Below are 18,882 nucleotides of genomic sequence, written 5' to 3' on the forward strand. Positions count from 1 at the left end.
ATCCAATCTTGACATTCTTGTTGACTTACCTTGTTCGTTGAATGAAAAGCAAACACTGTGGTGCCTCTGCATGCCGACATGAGTAGCCGCCATGGAGGAGGCACCACCAGTTAAAGGCTAAAACCTTTGTTAAGAACCAATACATAAATAAAACCAGGTATACAAAACTAAAAGGAGGAGATATTTTCCACTGTTCAGCGATCAGCATCTCAACCGGGGACAAAATTGAATGAACCTCTAAATCAGTGATAACAGCCAAGTGACAAAGACTACCGCTGTCACCGCCCGATGGAGGGGACCGCTGTCTTAGCCAAAAGGCCGAGAAGCAATTAAAAGTTTCTTACCACATAAAAACTCATTGAAAAACTCATGCGTTTATTTTCAGTATATCCGATTATTTTAACCATGTCTCTACTGGTCTCTATAAAACAAAACTGAATTCTACAATCCAGTCTGCATTCAGAAAAGTGGATCACCTTAACTCCCCTCTTTCAGAGGGAGCATTTAGTTTATTTACTTCTTCACTTTGGGAAAGATTAACTGAAAAACCAAATGCTGGCTAAGAGGTAAACATTACTGTTCATAGCTGCTTTCCTCGTCTTTCTAATTTCTAACAGGCTAATTATACATGTTAGGATAAGACACATAATATCCACTTGGTGGCGTTGTTCGTCTACTCTAACAGCGGCAGACTGAACGGACGAAAGTTTGTATACTTAATGAGACAGGAAGTCGTTTACGCCCTGCGACAGACTGGCGACCTGTCCAGGGTGACCCCGCCTGCAGCCCGGAACGTTAGCTGGGGATGGGAACCAGCAACCCTCCCGACCCCACTAAGGAACAAGGGTGTACAGAAAATGGATGGATGGATGGATGGAAGTCGTTTACATATTTTAAACGCCACATTCACTACGCAATTAAAACGGTACAAAGTGAAACCGGCCTTATTAATTACGTTGTTGTAATTTTTGTAAATTGTATCTGCCAAAGTATTTATTTGCAATAATAGATGAGGCTAGACTGAATAAGAAGAGATACGAACTGAGAGGACGGCAGAGAAAAATCCGTCATTAATAACTCCACAACTATCCACAAGATGGCGCTGTAGAACACAGAAAAACGGTACAGTACTTATTTGTCATAAAATATTAGCGCCTAAAACCTTCAATGCTAGGATAAAAAAATAAATAAACCAAAATTGAAAACAAGTGATTATATCTTCTAATTTATAAAGGGTAAAAGTTAATAAAATGCTGAAAATGGCCAGAGAAATTATCTCAAACATTGCAGGAAATCTAAAATAAAAAAAATCCAACTCAGTGTCACACATTATGTTGCAAATTTTGTGTAATTTATTATGGAGAGTTGTGACTTCAGTCTTGTTAATATACGTCCTGGGTAATCAATTTTTTTTCTTCTTAAAAATAAGATACTAACATATTCTTTTCCATTTGTAATTCATTGTGATTTATGAAACTCAGGTTCAGAGTACATGCAAAACAAGGGAAAAATATTTCTGAAGGGAAATTACCTTTTAATTCTATCCAATATTTGGTAAGTCAAACAATATACCTAAAATCAAGTAAAAAAAAAGCCAGAGAATAGACATTAATGCATGAAATTAGTAAAACAAAAAATAAAAGCTCCAAATGCAGTTCTGACTCCAGAGCTGCAGAGTTCTACTTATTCACAGGCAAACAAAACAAAGAATCAGCATGTCCATTCCGGTAGCAGCCTTCATCTCCCATAGTTCACTAGCACCTCTGCAAGTCCACCATCCCATAAAGTCTGCAGACGATATGTTCAGCGGCCTCTTGAAGTAGCAGTAACAGCAGGTTTCAGGCTCAGCTGGTCAGAGTTCTGGATTTGCCCTCCTCTAGATTCTCCGCCATTCATAAGTGGCTGGAGCTGATGCTCCTGGCAGCTTCTCTGTAGGGTTAGGAATAAAAACCCCAAAAGGGTTCCTTGATGCAAGACATTCCTTCTTTAAAAATCCTTGCAGCAGTTTCTCCATGTCTCAGTGGTGCCCCTGAAAATTCTCATCGGGTGCCCATTTTAGGGAGTCACAACAGAAAATATAGGAATTTCATTTATTTACATTGCCTGTTTACATTTATATCTTCATTGAAGAAGATAACTATATGCCTTGCTATGAAAAACTACATTTTTCGGCATTTTTCAAGTGGAGGTCATGCCCCCTCCAACCCACCGCTTGGGGACGCCACTGTCAAGTACCCAGAAAAAGATCAAATTCTCTACAACATGTTTCAGAAAACACAGGAAGTTTGGCTACTCTTCTCCGAGCTTTGCGACCGTAGAGTAGAGAGTGGTCTCTGCTGGAGGGTGTGAAGAGTCATTTTGATCACTACCAGTTCTGGGCTCTCCGGCCTCGATATTGACACTGGCGTAGTGCAGCTGGTCTGCAGGTGGGTTCACTGTGGAATAAAGAGTGCAGACTGTTTTTGCTTCTTTGTTCTGCGTCTGTATCTCGTCATATTGGTGATCTCCATCAGTTGTCTGGAAAACAGAACAATTAGGACGAGTTCCAGAGTAGTGATGAGAAATGCGCTCCTGTTATCAAATGTAAATGAGACACAAATACGGACCTCTGCGCTTTGTACTGCGTTTATCTTCGGCTCCGATGTTTCCCCTAAAGCACAACATGCAAAAATAGTGAATATTTAAATATAGCTTCAGGATATTTATGTTACATCTGCGCAAATAACTTGCAAGTCAGTTTTCATGAATTTATAGGGGCAAAATCTGAGTTTTAAGTTCCCAAACTGCTAAATGAAAAACCATGCTTACGATTGCAATTGAATTAGAACAGTGTTTGTATTTTTTTTTTTTTTTTTTTACACAGCCACCCCTGACCTCGTCTGTTGCAGAGTTTCCGTCTGCAGCGTATTAAGACAACTGCAAGCACCACCACGATCACACCACCACACACAATGCCAGCAATCGCTTCTGCAAACAAAAACAGCAGGAACACAACATTAATTTGGATAAATTAGCAATTAGTCTTTTCAAGACGTCATGCTACAGTGAAAACTCCTAGGAACTGTTCAGCGTTGTAATTCTGCGTTTATAACACTTTTATTCTGTTCCTGTCACGTTCACCATGTTAAAGAGATAAGCACAACTAACAGGCACAGAGTTGCAGCATAAAGAAACAATTTCAAAATGTTTTTGTAGAGCCATAGTAAATCCTTCTTTACTTGGTGGTAGTGTTTCGTTTCCTTGTTCACCGTCTAAAAGATAAGTACAATTAAACGACAATATTTCAGTGCAAACACACCTTTAAAAATCATTCTAAAAATGATTTTAAAATGACTTTAAAATGTTTTTGTAGAGCAATAACAAATCTCTTTACCTCGTAGTTTGTTTTCTTGTTCACTGTCTGAGATAAGTACAATTAAAAGACAATATTTCAGTGCAAACACACAAACATTTAAAAATGATTTTAAAATAATTTTTAAAATGACTAAAATGTTTTTGTAGAGCAATAAATTTCTCTTTACCCAATTTGTTTTCTTGTTCATCATCTAAAAGAGATAAGTACAATTAAAAGACAATATTTCAGTGCAAACACAAACATTTAAAAATCATTCTAAAAATGATTTTAAAATCACTTAAAATTACCAAAATATTTTTGCAGAGCAATAATAAATCTCTCTTTACCTGGTGGTGGTCCTTGGTTATCTTGTCCACCTAAATGAACCACAAATAGCCGTCATAAATGGTGGTTTGGTGGTGGTGAGGATTGACGCTGAGATCCAGGTATGGTGAACATGATGATATGTTTAATAATAATGATGCTTGGAACAGTCCAATACAGGCAGCACAGCAGAGAATAAAGCTAGCGCTCAACACCAGTAGCAAATGTACTAAACAAAGACTGACATGACAAGCTAATGCCGGCACAGGACTTTGCAGTTCTACTGTGCCAGCAGACTAACAATCAAGGACATAGACGTACATTTGACGTTAGACAAGGACCCGACAAGAGACAAAGACAACAGGTGGACTTAAATACACACGGGGTAATCAAGGGAATGAGAAACACCTGGGAACAATCAAGGGGAAGGCAGAGACAGAGACTCATAGGAAGGACCTGAACACAGAAAACTCTAAAAATAAATACACAGAAACATGGATCATGACAATAGCAGACATAGAGTTACAATGCAAACAAACAGAAACAAAGACGATCTTTAGAACTTCATCTGGTTCTAGTCAATTTAGATTTTGCTAAAACGGTTTCATTTTGTTGGTTTGCTCATATGTTTGCCACTCATATTTACCTTATCCTACTTGTATGCCCTCAGTAGGTTACAAAACATGCCAGTACAGTGGCAGTTTTGGATTACCTTGCAAAAATATAACATATTATAAAGACTGGACAAAATCACTAAAACACCTGCAGACAGGTGGGATTTTTCTCTGTGTTTTGCCTCTTTGACATTTCATAGCTTTGTAGTGGTGGTAGTTCCATAAATTTTATGAAATTGGGCCAGAGGAGGGTTTTCTTTTCTTTTCTTTTCTTTTCTTTTCTTTTCTTTTCTTTTCTTTTCTTTTCTTTTCTTTTCTTTTCTTTTCTCTTCTTTTCTTTTCTTTTCTTTTTTTAGTCAACCATATTGTGATTTCTACACGCTTTTAAAACCAACAGTTGAAAGATAGATTGACAATATTCTATTTTTATTTTATATTTTTAACAGATTTAAATAAAACCATGACAGTATTTGATCAATTCCACCAGTTGGCTCACAATTATGGTGATGCTAAATTTGCACTTGGCTGCATTCTTGTTGTGTACTACAGAAACGAGGAACATTGGGACAAATTGGTAAGGAGAGGCTCACTAGATCAGCCTTGGCATTATTCTGGGTAGTTGTGACAGGGCAACGTACCAGAATGACGGGTCCCTCCAGAATAAATCACTACCTCTTAAAAAAAACAACAAAAAAACCCATCCCATTTATGTTCTTTCTAGGATTTTGCTTAAAGTGATAGCTGTGTCTCTTTACTGATACATTATGACCGTGTAAGTCCATATTAATTTCAATCAAACAGAGAGACTGACCTAGGCATGTTGCATATCTGATAGGGAATTAGATATGTAGGTAGTGTGACTGTAATTTACTGAAAAATATGACAAGCTGTCGATTAAAGTTTTATTCGTTCAATTTAATTCAACACTTCTTTATTTTATTATGATGAAATAAACAAAATCCTTACTGGCTTGACAGCAGTCAAACTTTTCTCGTAATTGCTGATCAGGTTTTTGTAAGTTTCTGTTTTGAAGAATTTAACTTTGGTGATAAACTTCAAGTCTTTGACGTCTGATCTTTCTAATCTTTAGTTCTCATAACAGTGTCAGTACTCAAAATGTTAATATTGCTTTCTGTCAGAAGAAAGATGTTGGTAAATTCAAAATTACTTTATCTGTAAGAGGCCTTAATGATCCTTACAACATTAACTTAGAAGTCACAATTTGAATCTACTAATTGTGAGCTTTTGATTTGAGCCAAGGATGAAAGTAATGGCCTCAAGACACAGAGAGCAGCGAACAACATCAGAAAGCTTTCCTCCATTTTACGGTTTCATTCTGTATAGTAATGAAAACACATATTCATGCTGCAGTATTGTTAAATATACAAAAATATAATTAATAGAATCAAGTTTATTGTGTTAATTGTTTTGTAATATTATAATCCTATTACCACTCCATTAAAGTACTGTCTTAAATATATGAGTTTTCCAGTTTATAAAATGTATGCATAAATGATAGAGGAGGCATTTACATGTATGGGTGGAAACAAATAGCAGGTGTTTCTTACCACAACTAGAACCACAATCAGAACCCCTGTAAGTCCTCACTCGTGTTGGTGGTGTAATAATCTGCTCAGGTTGAGGTGGTGACTCTCCCTTTCTGCTGTAGGTCGGGACTGTAAACGGGTCTGAACAACAACAAAGTATAAGTGACAAAAAGCATAAGAAGCATTACTTGATGTACAATTTAAAAAAGCCCATCTTAAAAAGTAAACTTAACTCATAGAAGTAAATATGTGAAGAAACGTATAACGGCACCAAAACAAACAGCTCTGGTTTCAAGGGGTCTTAAGTATTTTTTTCACCCTTTACAACAACATTAACAGTGAAAGGGAGGCTGTGGTTGCAAGCAACCTATCTGTGTTGTGTGACTTGCACCAAATTTATGAAGTGGATTTTTTTTTTGTTAGTTTTATCTATGCATAATTCAGCTGGACCCTGATTGAAATTATGTTACCGGACAAACTATCAATAAGCCCTATAAAACACAGAGAGAACATATCAATATTAAGCTAGCATGGCAGCAAGCTTCACTGCACATAAATGTCTGCAAAAAGCCAGACTTCAGATGGATGCTTATAAACAAACACTGTTTGAGCATTTCAGATGGCCTATTTGACACGTTTTATAGCTTTCTCAACCACATTAAGCCAAGTGTCGGAGGATGAACTGCTCAACACCATTTCAACCTGATACATTATTATTAGTCTAATGTTATTTGGAGATTTTTCAGATCTCATAACTTCAGAGTAACCCAGAGGCGCAAAAAGTGGGTATGCAGCGTATGCAACGCATAGGGGCGCAGCACCAGAGGGGGCGCCAAAAGCCCGTCTGGAGGGGGCGACGCACCGATTATGTTTTCGCATCCACCTGAATAATGTGTACTTGCGCCACTGGAGTAACCCTATGTACTCTGTTTTTATAAGGCCGCATTGTGTTGATAATTTCTTAAACAGCGATCCACTAATTTAGATCAGTACTCACTCAGAACATGGAGGACGACTTCCTGTAAACAAGTGATTATATCATTTTCTTCCAGGGCACACCGGTATTTGCCCGAATCCTCCTGAGTCACCGTGAAGATGTTCACCTCGAACAGTCCTCGCTGTTTATCAACGCTGAGGGAAATCTTTTCCCGTTTTGTGTAGTTTGAATGCTGCGCTGAAATCATCTTTGTCCAGCTGAAGTTTCCATCGCCTCTGCAGAAGTGTTTGATGCCGTTTTCAGTGGCTTGTGAATATTTGCAGGTGATGGAAACAGACTCTCCAGGGCGTGCTGTTTGCTCCACTGTTGCACTGTCGCCTTTGGGAGAATTAAAGAGTACAGTCATGATCGCTTATGTTTATTAAAGGCACGTTTTGGTTTGTTTTAAGCTGACTGTTAACATTTAGAAGCCATTTATGATCCAGAATAAGGCAGTGATTGCTAATTATTATTCTTGGCGTGTCTGAGTAAAATACATTACTGCGCTTAAATCTGTCTAGATATGTTTTGTTGTTTTCAGTAACTGTAAGTACGCGCTGACGCACCATTTTTCTACTGTTGCTGAAATACAAAGCAGTGAAAAGTAGATAGTTAATAAATGTAACACAACTGTGTTCTTAAGCACATTGTTTCTTCTTAATTTCTGATTTGCTCCTGATACCATTTGTAAAGACATTTCAAAGCATGTTTTACGACCAACGTACTTACAGTGTGACCAATTTACAGCAGTGTTGAGAGGCGCTTCATCATTTTCCTCCTCTACAAGTAAATCTCCACTGACTGTCATGAAAAATTCACCAAAAGTAATTTCATTTTCACACACTTAACATGTTTAAGTCCCAAATCACTTTATAATGTAAAAAAATAAAATAAAATAAAATGCTCTTACCTGTCAGCAACCAGACAATAGTTGTAAAATATATCCTCATGGTGGAGTTCAAAACTGCTTGAACTGAAACTAATATTGGCCTAAAACTTCTCCTCAGGAAGTCAGATCTGTGACCGTTTCGATTTTTTGGGGTTTTTTTAAAATTATTGTTTCAACTTCTCCTTTCTTCTACAGGACTCGATGCATTTGCATGTCATCTGTCATCAGAGCATCTGCCTCCGACGTGAGAAGGAGAAGAAATGCAGAAGAGAAAGCTGGGACCTGACTCAGACGCAGAGTGAACCTCCACCTGCTTCATGTGACTAAAACACGACTCTGCTTCACTGAACAATGTCTGCAGTGTACGACTTATCTTTGGATCGAAAATCATTATGAAAATAAATACGAGCTATTTAGTTTCATGTTGCACATTATCTCAGCATATTACACCCTGAGGTAAGAGTGGAATATTCAAAGCTCAGGCTATAATAAGGAACATGTTTGAATTTTGACTGTGTTGATTTTCTCTGGTATGTGTGAACGTAGCCTGGCACTTCGCTGAAGAAGATCTCCCATATTACTGACGTTTGAGGTGAAGGATATTATTTTTCCATGGAAGCACTAATCCAGTTTTATTACCAGATGAGTCCAGATAAAGGCATTTTTTCAGACGAGCCGTGTCAGAGTCCCTGACACACATTTTGTTCTGCTGCAACTTTTATTTGTTGGGATTTATGTGACAAAGATAAATGTGGGTTTAAATTTCTTGGTGGTTTAATCAAAGAACAACTTATGCTGTTCATTTGATGGAAGGATGAATTCATCTCTTATTTTCTCAGAGAATGGAAATTCATTACTCTTTCAGAATGTGAAGCCGCAAAAACTTGGTCAACTTGAGGACACAAATAGCAACGGATATGTAAATTCCTAGAATGTGGAAGTAATTTACACAGGTTATGTACTTGACAGCATTGAGTGAGAATAATTTCTGTTCAATCTGGACCTCTGTCAGAGAAGCATAGCATTAAAATGTTTTATTTTATTTTTTTAAATGGGCACTTCAGCAACGTTGAACTTTTGCCCTGAGTTTGGAAGGAAAGAAGATTTTAGTTTGATAAGAATCTAACAAAATCCTAAATGTTACTTGGGCCTATTGAAAGTAAATTACTCCACATCTTTTTCCACCATTGATGTGACATACATCTATTTTACAAACTAACAACCTGTTTGATATGAAAAAAGAAAGCTGTTTGCATTTGTAACCCAATTCTTCCACAAAATTTTAAATCATTTGTATGTTTCCATAACAGGAAGTGGAGACAAACAGAGTCAGAAATGCGTAACGTTAGTTATTCAGCTGTGTGTTCAAATCATCTCACCAACATGCTGCATGTTATTTCTTATAGTCAGCAATGATTTAAGTTATTTAAATTTATACTCACATGTTCTTTATAACTATTTATGAAGAGTTTTTTGTGTTTTTGTTTTTGGATTTCTTACATTCATGCTAAACATTTGCTCATAGCCAAGTTATAGAGATTGATTACTAGATAATAACATATATCATTTAAAAAAAAAAAAACAAAAAAAAAAAACCTGTAGTATTGGGGCCATGTTAGTCTGGAAGGCTTTTTTTTTTAAACAAAAGTCTGGTTTACCTCTTAACTTTTAAATGTGTGTAAGATTTTTTTTTGTTGATAAAACTTAATGGCAAAAAAATTATGCTCTTGATTTCAGAATATGTCACCTACAAGGTGATTTTAAAATAATGAAGATTTGGACTCAACCAATTTATTGAAATAATTTTAGAATTTGAATGAGTGATCAAATAAAAAAAAAACATTAAAAACATCTATTTATATGTGATCTGTTCTAAAAGAAATAAAAAAGGGAGATTACCACTGAGACTTCTAAGGTATAAAATGTGCAGCAATGCAGCGCAACTAATGAAGAAAGAAGGAAAAAAACAATATATTCCTTTGTCAATTAGAAACTGTCCACTAGATGGCAGTATTGTTATGAGTTTACATGAACAGAGGGCTTTGGTTTAAATATGTTGAATTATTTCTTTGTTCCTTTTGAGTTTGCATGTATGAAAATATTTAGCCTAAATTGTAATTTTCTGTCAAATTAATGTCTTGCTTTAAGAGGAAGATGAAAAAAAAAACTCTAAAAGTATTCAAAGGTAACAAGAAGGAAAAAAGATGAGTATGAAACTAAATAATTAAATAAAAATATTGTACATTTTTGTATCTTTTTGTGCTGTGCATTTGAAATAATTAATGATAATTTAAAGAAAAAACACAGCTGACAACTGAGCCTATCGATCACATTTTGATCTATAGGACACAAAACAAAACACAAGGATAAACTTAAAAACATCTGCTATAATCACTAGATATAATTTTCTCAGTCAAAGATGTAAAAACTTATATTTGAACATTAAAGCTGTTCAGCTGGCCGAGCCTGCAGGTTTGGATTTAACAAATGAGTATGTGGTTAGTTCGTTTTGAGGAGAGGCAGCGCTGCAGGCTGGCTGTTCGCTGAAGCTGATGGTGGAATAGCAGAGGTCGTCTGACTGGACCTGAGGCCCTGAACGGATGTTGGAGTACAGAACCTCCGGCTGATCCGCGTTGATCCTGAAACCTGCTCCTTTCTCCTCACTGACTGACGAAGCGGCGTTGGCATGTTGGGATTTCTTCTGGATCGAGGGCTTCGAATATGTAACGCCATCATTTTTTCCTGAACAGGTTGAGGAAACACAGAGAAGTTCTGAATCCCTCCACAAACCAAACAACATTCATACATTAGATAAACACGAAGCAAGAGTAGGTTACAAAAGCAACAAAATCCGACACATAATTTGCTCACATTTTTTTTCTCTGTGATCAAATGATAAGTGTGTTCACTGCTTCTTTCTGTTACAAATACGTTTTTATGTAGACATTTGAATACGATGGAGTATTAGGGCCATGCTAAGACAATTTAAAAAAAATACAATTACAAGAATAAAGTCCTAATATTTTGACTTTATAAAATTCTTTATAAAGTAAAGTTCTTGACTTTATTCTCATTTATTTCTTAGTTTTTTGTAGCATGGTCCTAATACTCCACTGTATTTGTTCTTCCAGTATAAGCAAATTTTAGTAGATACTAAAATGGTAATTGAAGATTGCTTTTAAAGTCGTGAATGTCTTTAATCACTTATTCCATCACTTCATATTACATCCTAAGTGATGTGAGCCAGAGAAACTGCCTGAAATCAACCTACAGACCTAATTATGATCGATCTTCAGCTTTGGCCCCACAAGCTGTAGAAAAGAGTTTGGAAAAATCTCAAAATAATAAATAAAGATAAAGGGCAGAATAAAATTTCTTGTCTTTTTTTTTTATATCCAAAGAAAATGTCGAAAAATTAAAATTTTAATGAAAACCTGTTAAATGTTGTCAGCTTTACTTGTGATCATCATATGTTTAAATGAACTAGTAGGTTTGGTTATGGGCAAGTTTCTCTTTGTCCTGTGTGTTTGGTGCAACCTAAAAGGTGTGTTTCAGCGGTTTGCACCTTGAGACGTGCTGACGTCTCTTCTTCTGAGTCTGAAGAACGACAGCAGGACGGTCGCCAGAGCCAGCACCGCCACACCAAGACCTGTTCCAAGATACACCATCTTATCTGGAACAAACATAACCAACGAAGAACAAGCTCAGCAATGATAAACTCATAAGAACACATTTTCTTATCGATAAGGCACTGAAACAGAAATGCTTACTAGAATCCGGCGTCTTCAGGCTGCTTCCTGGATTCTCTGTAACAGAAGGCAAAATGAAAACTTTGACATGCTTCATGATTTTGTCACATGCTTTTGAGACGAAACAAACCCGTTCAGAGAAGCTTCCTCATCAGTGAAAGGAAGCAGAGCTGATATTTTTATCTCGAGAAGAAGTGATAATTACGGCTTCAATGTTACAACAACTTTACTCGCCTTCTTCTACAGAGAGGGTCACTTTGTCGTACGTGTCCACTCCAACTCTCTCAACGCCACACCAGTAAACTCCTTCGTCGCCCTTTTCCAGTTTTGATATTGTTACATAGAATGTGTTCCCTTTATCTTCTATAGAGTACTTCCCCTCTTGCCGCATGGGCCTGCTTTTTGTCAGGACGTCTGCTTCACTGCACGCTCCTTTGCAGAAATATTTGACATTGGTGGTGGCATAAGAATGAGAGCATGTTATTTTGACTGATCCCCCCTCAGTTCCTGTTACAGACATGGCTTCAGTCTGAAAAACCACTAGACAAAAGAAAACAGAAACAGAAATACATAAAGACAATTTCTGAACAGACTTTTGACAAAATAAATAAATAAATAAAATCCTCCAAATGTGACAAACATTTGACAAACGTCAAATGTGACGTTTGTGAATTTCACAGATTAGTACTATAAACACGTAGCGGTGCCCATAGCAAAGATCAAAGCCTTTGCTATGGGCAAAAGTTTGTCTTTTGCAGCAGCAGGAAAATCCAATCTTATATTGGAAACATTTATTCAGTGGAGAAAAAAAACGTATGAGATAACGTTAGCTTTGGGGGTTTTGGGGCTGTTGTTTGTTTTTCTCTGGTAACACCATCACTGGCACCCCTAACAAATCATTAATCATCGTAAATAAGCGCAAGTGAAGAATTTAAAGGAATTGTTGGCATTTTATGTATAAATTTGCAGCTGTAAAGAGTGTCAGACATGTTGACCACAGTGCTAACCGTTAACCTTGCTAACAGACATGTTGCATTTGCCATGACAAAACAATGAAATCACTTTGACCAAACTGATCTTAGTTGGTTAAAGACACACTTGACCTCATTTCCAAATTATTTTGAAAAAAATAAATAAATAAATAAATAAAAAAACCAACAGGTTTGGCAGTTCATGCTGAAGTCTTACTTCATTGCATCATTTTATTGGTTAATTTTTTTTTTCTTATTTTTACAGTTTTGCCTTTTCGTAGATTATTAGTTTCATCATTCTTTCATCTCTCACTCAGTGGTTTAGTTGAGTGTTACTGGCTTTTGTTTCCAGAAGACGAAAGGCAAAAAGCGTTCAGTCAAGGTGTGGCGTGTTTATAGTTAATCAGATATTACGTATGAAGTATGAATATTTTTTAACTTTGTTGTAAAATAACCCAAAAAAAACAGACAGCTCAGTAAATTTAAGCTTCGTTTTTAAACACCTTGTCTGCTGGTGGGGGTCAGAGGGTCAGAGGTTAGCGCTCTAACACTGGTTGGTAGCCATGGCTACCGTCCAGTAGCACACCACCATCAGTGAGTGACAAAGTCCCCAAAGATCGCTGTCTGGGAACAGCAGCGTTTTCGCTGTGAGGTTACGGTGCTGCAGTCAAAGGTTTATTTATCTGTTGGGGTTTTTACATATATTTGCAAGCGCTGCCAACAGATAAGGGTGCCATGCATCCCAGCAGCAGATAAGCAACAAACAAACAAAAAAACTGAAATGAAGTAAGTTTCAGTGATAAAAAAATGAAGTGCAAGATGTTGTGTTTTTAACTTTTATGTTGTGTTTATCTTTTCACTGCTGCAAACTGTGACATTAAAGATATACCAAAGAGATACTTGAAAACGAAAGCTCACCAGCTGCATTGAAAATGCAATTCAAGTCAGCAAGAAAATTTTATTGGCTTTAACTCAGAAGCAAAAGTTCGTGAAGCTGATTTAACAACAAGAGACAAGTTGTCTAAATATTGTTTTTTAAGCTCATTAATCTTGACTGGTGAGTTTTACCTTAATGCTGCAATTTAAGCTAATTAATTATGTCACAATATGCAAGACAAAAACAAAAAAAAATACTACAATATCAAGTTCATATAACTACTTATTTTACTTTAGAATAATTTAAATCCTTGTTTCAAATTGCATGAACAAAATTTCTGACCTGATGATGAAATTTGATAAACATTATTATGAAAACATTTAGTGTGAACAGGACATTATCCTCAAGCTTTACAAACTGTCAGTTGCATTAAAATAAACCTTTGCCTTAATAAAACACAAGAGTCAGATCAATGTAACGCACCTCCATCTCAGGATACAAAAACATGCCGCTAAGCACTCTGGGAAATGATTCTCACTCCTTTCTTCTTCTACTTTCAGTTTTTTCTTTAACCAAAAAACTCTAGTTTATTCCTCCAAGAGTTGAGAAAATTAATAAAAATGTTAACACAACTTACTACTGTAAATTTATCTTCCACAAACTCAGATATTTAGGTTCGAAATCTAAAACTCGCTAAATTTATTTAACTTAAAGAGTAGAAGATGGCAGACACAACTAAACGCAGCTCAAATGTTTTACAGTGTTCCACAGGGCGATAAACTTTACAGAAGAAAAAAAATGAATAGTACATCTGTAGACATTCAATTATATTTTTTATTAAAGTCTTAAATGTTGTTTTCTACCCCCAGAAGAACTAAGTGAAGTGACGGTGGAGTTTCTAAACCACTGTAGAGAAATGTTCAACCACAAAAGATGAAAAGAGAGGAGGACACTCGAAAGGGATGAATTAATAAATCTTGGTGAATTTACCTTCCAGAGCGAGGACAACAGCAAGAACCAAACTCCTCTTCATGATTTTCAGATGGTTTGTACGTCTGTGTCAGTTTTCTCAATCCAGACATCAAGATTGAGGAAATCTGTCTGCGCAGCCACTTTTATTTTTACACAAGTTCCTTGCTGTTGTTGCACTTCCCCACTTCTGACCAATCTTCTATTTAAACTTAAAGAACATCCCTTGTTTCACATGTTTTCTTTCTTTCTTTCATTTACGTGACAGAAAGAACTACTTATGGTACACAAACCGAAGTGTTTGGTAAACTTAAATAGGTCATGAAGAACTTAGGAAACCAGAAGAAACTCTTCATCACCAGAAAGAGGTGAAATACCAAATGCTAAGTTGTAGATTTGCATTATGCTGTGGTACACATGGGAGGAAACGGTATGTCCTGTTTTGATAGCAGAACCTGGCTGCAGTGAACTGCTGACTGGTTCACAATACAACCAGCTTTTGCCAATCTAGTTGAGCGTAGATTATACCTTTAACCTCAGCTTCCTTCCCTGCTACTATGTCCCCTTTGCTTCTCAAGAGATGGCCGTCTTACATGTAGTTGTGCTCCCTATACCTAATCATTGTATTTTTTAAAAAAAGTGCTTTTCTACATTTATTCATTTTTGATATTTCATTGTTAAAACCAAAACTTAAAAAAATAGTTTTTTTTAATAATATTTCTTTTTAGAGGCCCCTGTAAGTGCTTAAAATTTATTAATATTATTTTTTTTTACATATTCCTTACAACTATCACTATGTATTACTGGCACAATCTGAGAGAGATAACCAATCAGAGCAAGGAGGAAGGTCTTAACGCTGCCAATCATTCTTGTGTACACACAAATGACAACAAACCAAACACTGAACCAAATACAGAGGAAAAGCAGATACCAACTTTAACGTTCATGTTCGCTTCCTTGTTTTGACTATAAATTACAAGCCTTGATATTTCCGACCCGTATTCAGAACCAAAGAAGCCTTTTGGATGTGGGGTGAAACAAGAGAAAAAGTCCAGGTACCTTCTATTTGACCACATCAAGAATGTCCTGGATGACTGACCTACTCCATGGTAATGAGAACATGTAAAATAAACCAATCAGGTCTTAGAAGGCGATACATGCAAAGTGTTCAGCCTCAGTCACTAATCACTCATTTGTGTCATTGAGGCACTGGCATGGTACAATTATCAACTTATATTGATAATCAAAGTTATTTTATTTCTTGCAACTCTTACCAAAGCAAAAATCTAAAGTACACACACATTAAAGTTAATATTGGATTTCAAGTGTTTACTGTTTCGAATGGTAAACCTCTATGCCGTTCTGCCCTTCAACAAACACAAGTGTCAAGGCCATGCACTGCAAAAACACAAAATGTAGTTCCCAGTGCATAAAATCCTTTCACACTTGAAATAAGACCAAACCAGTTTAACAAAACATTTTTATCATATCAGTGAAATAATTTGCCAGTGGAAAAAGCACTTTTTCATAAATGTCATGGAGTTGTTGACTTAAAAAAATTGTTTGTAAAACTCCTCCAGTATTAAAAATGGAACTCGTGAGTCAGTTTTGTTTTATTTTAAGTCTGCTAAGATATTTGCATTAGAAACCAATCCAAAAATACTTAGATTTTTTTTTTTTGCAGTGTATTAATTTGCTTATAGCATGTGATGTTTTAAAAACACCATGATGGACGATCCTCCAGTTTCAGACCATGACTTATCATGTTTTCTCCATTCTAGAAATATTTCCAAACAGACTTTCTTTGCGGCAGTTTATCAGATTGGCAGTGTGCAGCAACAAGTGGGAGAGGGGCAGCTCACATTATGCTTAACATCATCAGAGAGAACACATCTGTACATTTTTTAATCTCATTAAAGCCACTTTCAACTGTGCAAACAGCGTTAGTAAGATGTAATAATTCTGATCATTTACCTTCTTCATTTACCACAAACAGCCAACAGAAATCTGTGTGCCTTTCCAATAGTACTGAAAGAAAGGAAATGAAAATGTCCGTTTCAGATTAAATTCCTCCACAATAGCTGAAGGACGGTGTTTTCCTGACCCTTTTCATCATTCTGTTGACTCATCAGAATGATGGAAAGCATTTTAAAACTTTTTTCATACAGTTTTCTTACATTTTTTGAAAGAAAAAACAGTTTAACTTGCCCATACTGTCAGATAAGTTGATTGTACATCCAAGTAGGTGACTGCATCTTAATATGACTGTAATTTTGTACAATACATTCAGCAAGTAGGATGGCAGCGGGCAGGTAGAAGGAGCAGAGAAACATCTGGCACTTCCTCCTTCATGTCACTGAAGAAACTTCAAGCTATAAAACTGAGAGAAAAGTCTGTCACTTTTTACAGATTGGTATAACTTAATACCAATAACCAACCCACACACTGTTCCAGGTATAAGCTATGTCAGTGGACAATCTGCTCTTTTGGAGCTCGTTGTTTGGAGCTGCAGCTCCCGTGAAGACTGTGGTAAACATGGTTTTCCAGTCGGCTCCGGTCCAGAATCTGGTACTGGCAGATATGTCCCGGTATGTCTACATCGACGTATTCGCCGAGGCTGCAGGAGATGGTGGACTCCCGATTCTCTTCTGTGAAGCAGGAGTAGAGGTCAGAAGGTGGCCGAGGTAAAGTAGAGAGGTCAATGCAGTCCGGATGCGAACATCCACAGGGCTCTGGTGCCGCTCCCGCAGGCGAGGGCATCATCGTCTCATAGTCAGACGACGTCTACAGGGAGGACAAATCAGTGGCGTCAATGAACAAGTCATGGACTTAGATCAGGTTTTTACATCATTACATCAATGAAATGTTCGTACACGGTGGCAGATAGTGTGATTCTTCACTTTTATCTGAATCTATGACACCCAACTACAAGGAGATAAGAATGGCAAGCACTCCTCTACCTCAGAGTTGACATCTTGTATTTAAAACGTCTAAAAGCATCAGCTGTACTGACCTGAAAGAACATGATGTCACATGTGGTTGTAGAAGTTCAGAGTGATTAAATAAGCAATCAAGAGACTTACAAATAACTATTTTTATTGAACACGAAACAGAACTCTCCAGCAAATAATATTCGTGAAATGTGCTGCCATTTACTTGTATCATTTGAAAATTGTTTCAGCGGCTCTTGTGGCAGCTTGACTGCTCCTAATATGGAGAACACAATGTCAGCTGTCCAGACAGAACACATGACAAAAACCGGATTTGACCGCTGAGTTTCCCCTGAGGGAAGTAGGAATTTGAGGATGCTGCAGTGCCCCCTTGTGGACAATAGATGACAGACATGTTCAAACAATGTAAACAAAAGCCAATGAAAAAAACTCCCATAACTTGATCCCCAAATATCTGACTCTGATTATTTTTTTTGCTCTCATATATTTTACACTAAATATTAGAAATAAGTGCCATATTTTTCCCTAATCCTCCTTCATCTCTTGGTTCTCACTCACTTCATGCACAGTCTTATTTGGAAATAAGTCTTTTCATCGCCTCATAAATGAGACAAGTTTGAAAGGCAGAAGGCGGTACAGTAATATGTCATTGTCAGCATCTTGCTACTTCAGACAGGAAAAATATGGATTAAAATGTCAAAGTTCAAAGGTTCCAATAGTTAAAGGGAGCAAACTGGATAGAAGGATGCTTAATGAGCTGATATTAGGGATTCACATTCAACATGTATGCACACATCAAATAAATTTTGATTCCTTTGATTGTCTGAGGTTTTCTTCATGAGGTGGGAGTGGACAGCTTAATTTTTCTCCCCTTTAAAAATCAGCGCCACACTGCAGCAGGAACAATGAAAATGATAAGGACCAGTTTTAAAAGCTAATTGTGGCCACACAAATAAAATTTTGATCAGCACAGATAAATACAAACAAATCACAGTGTACTGATACGTTATTTATTTATTTTTTTATTTCCTTTATTTAATCAGGTAAACCCAGTTAAGATCTAGATCTCATTTTCAAGAGGGACCTGGGCAGAAGTCTGCCCTTTCTTATATTGTAAATCTATAAAAGAAAGGGTAGTAGGATAACTTAGGGATTTAGGAGAAACTAAACCATTGTTGATTTTAAAGAGAAGTTACTCCAGATATTTAACTTGAGACCTCAATGGGTGTTATTTTATTTCATTATTTTGTAAACCAACCTCTCTTTTCTGGCGTGGGGTGGATCTCCTGTGCTTCGCAGCCAGAAGAAGACATATTGTGAACAGACACACAAAGATCATCGCTCCAACACACAATATAATAGTCAGGAACAGCTGCATGGTGAGCTCTGTATGTTAACAAATAAATAATAATTATTCAGTACAACTTCAAAACAGCAAAACACTGACAGAAGTGTATAGGAATGTATAAAAGTAACGTATTAAACAGAGAAGAGTATGAAAGCACATCAAAAATATTACCAAACAATACTGTGGGGTCAAAAACCAATACTCACTGTGAACTGGTGCAGCCGTGGTGGAGGCAAGGATTTTATACACTGGAAAATGCAACAATGCATTAGAAACAGAAGTATGCAACTTTAAAAAGTAAATTCTAATAATAATATATTATATTATAATATA

At 36.6% G+C, this 18,882-nt stretch overlaps 3 protein-coding genes across 5 annotated transcripts in view; all 3 read right to left on the bottom strand.

The window, feature by feature from the left end:
• Positions 1–1,331: 1,331 nt before the first annotated feature.
• LOC106945988 (CMRF35-like molecule 8) lies at positions 1,332–9,499 on the bottom strand. Its single transcript, XM_015030025.1, has 11 exons — positions 7,706–9,499; positions 7,525–7,596; positions 6,817–7,134; positions 5,841–5,960; positions 3,682–3,711; positions 3,522–3,545; positions 3,374–3,400; positions 3,219–3,251; positions 2,875–2,967; positions 2,607–2,650; positions 1,332–2,517 (listed from the first exon to the last, which is right to left on the bottom strand). The coding sequence occupies exons 1-11, from the start codon at positions 7,743–7,745 to the stop codon at positions 2,290–2,292; spliced, it is 1,029 nt and encodes a 342-aa protein (XP_014885511.1). The 5' UTR covers positions 7,746–9,499; the 3' UTR covers positions 1,332–2,289.
• A 425-nt stretch (positions 9,500–9,924) lies between these two features.
• LOC106945947 (CMRF35-like molecule 4) lies at positions 9,925–14,857 on the bottom strand. Of its 2 annotated transcripts, none has more exons than XM_015029965.1 (5): positions 14,272–14,857; positions 11,668–11,973; positions 11,455–11,490; positions 11,250–11,333; positions 9,925–10,426 (listed from the first exon to the last, which is right to left on the bottom strand). In XM_015029965.1, exons 1-5 carry the CDS (start codon positions 14,312–14,314, stop codon positions 10,137–10,139), a joined length of 759 nt encoding a protein of 252 aa, XP_014885451.1. In that variant the 5' UTR covers positions 14,315–14,857; the 3' UTR covers positions 9,925–10,136. The 2 variants fall into 2 exon arrangements, with proteins under 2 accessions (XP_014885451.1, XP_014885450.1); XM_015029964.1 differs by having other exon boundaries at positions 11,250–11,357; positions 14,272–14,851.
• Positions 14,858–16,142: 1,285 nt separating this feature from the next.
• LOC106945948 (uncharacterized) overlaps positions 16,143–18,882 on the bottom strand; it is an 8,971-nt gene continuing 6,231 nt past the window's right edge. For both annotated transcript variants that reach the window (XM_015029967.1, XM_015029966.1), the window contains 3 exons: positions 18,756–18,797; positions 18,460–18,587; positions 16,143–17,034 (listed from right to left, as the gene is read on the bottom strand). In XM_015029967.1, coding sequence (XP_014885453.1) covers positions 16,717–17,034; positions 18,460–18,587; positions 18,756–18,797 — 488 coding nt within the window. In that variant the 3' untranslated portion in view covers positions 16,143–16,716. The remainder of the gene's footprint in view (positions 17,035–18,459; positions 18,588–18,755; positions 18,798–18,882) is intronic.

This window comes from Poecilia latipinna, unplaced genomic scaffold (genome assembly GCF_001443285.1).
Source record: "Poecilia latipinna isolate Pla-1442-1.1 unplaced genomic scaffold, P_latipinna-1.0 Scaffold169, whole genome shotgun sequence".
NCBI classification, from domain to species: Eukaryota; Metazoa; Chordata; class Actinopteri; order Cyprinodontiformes; family Poeciliidae; genus Poecilia; species Poecilia latipinna.

Coding starts and splice junctions, on each gene's coding strand:
- LOC106945988 (XM_015030025.1), bottom strand. CDS start 7,745: ATGAGGATATATTTTACAACTATTGTCTGGTTGCTGACAG. Junction 7,135..7,524: donor TGCTGTAAATTGGTCACACT/GTAAGTACGTTG, acceptor ATTCTCCCAAAG/GCGACAGTGCAACAGTGGAG. Junction 2,968..3,218: donor AAACGAAACACTACCACCAA/GTAAAGAAGGAT, acceptor TTTTGTTTGCAG/AAGCGATTGCTGGCATTGTG.
- LOC106945947 (XM_015029964.1), bottom strand. CDS start 14,314: ATGAAGAGGAGTTTGGTTCTTGCTGTTGTCCTCGCTCTGGAAG. Junction 11,974..14,271: donor TGTTGTCCTCGCTCTGGAAG/GTAAATTCACCA, acceptor TCTTTTGTCTAG/TGGTTTTTCAGACTGAAGCC. Junction 11,358..11,454: donor CCTGAAGACGCCGGATTCTA/GTAAGCATTTCT, acceptor TGTTTGTTCCAG/ATAAGATGGTGTATCTTGGA.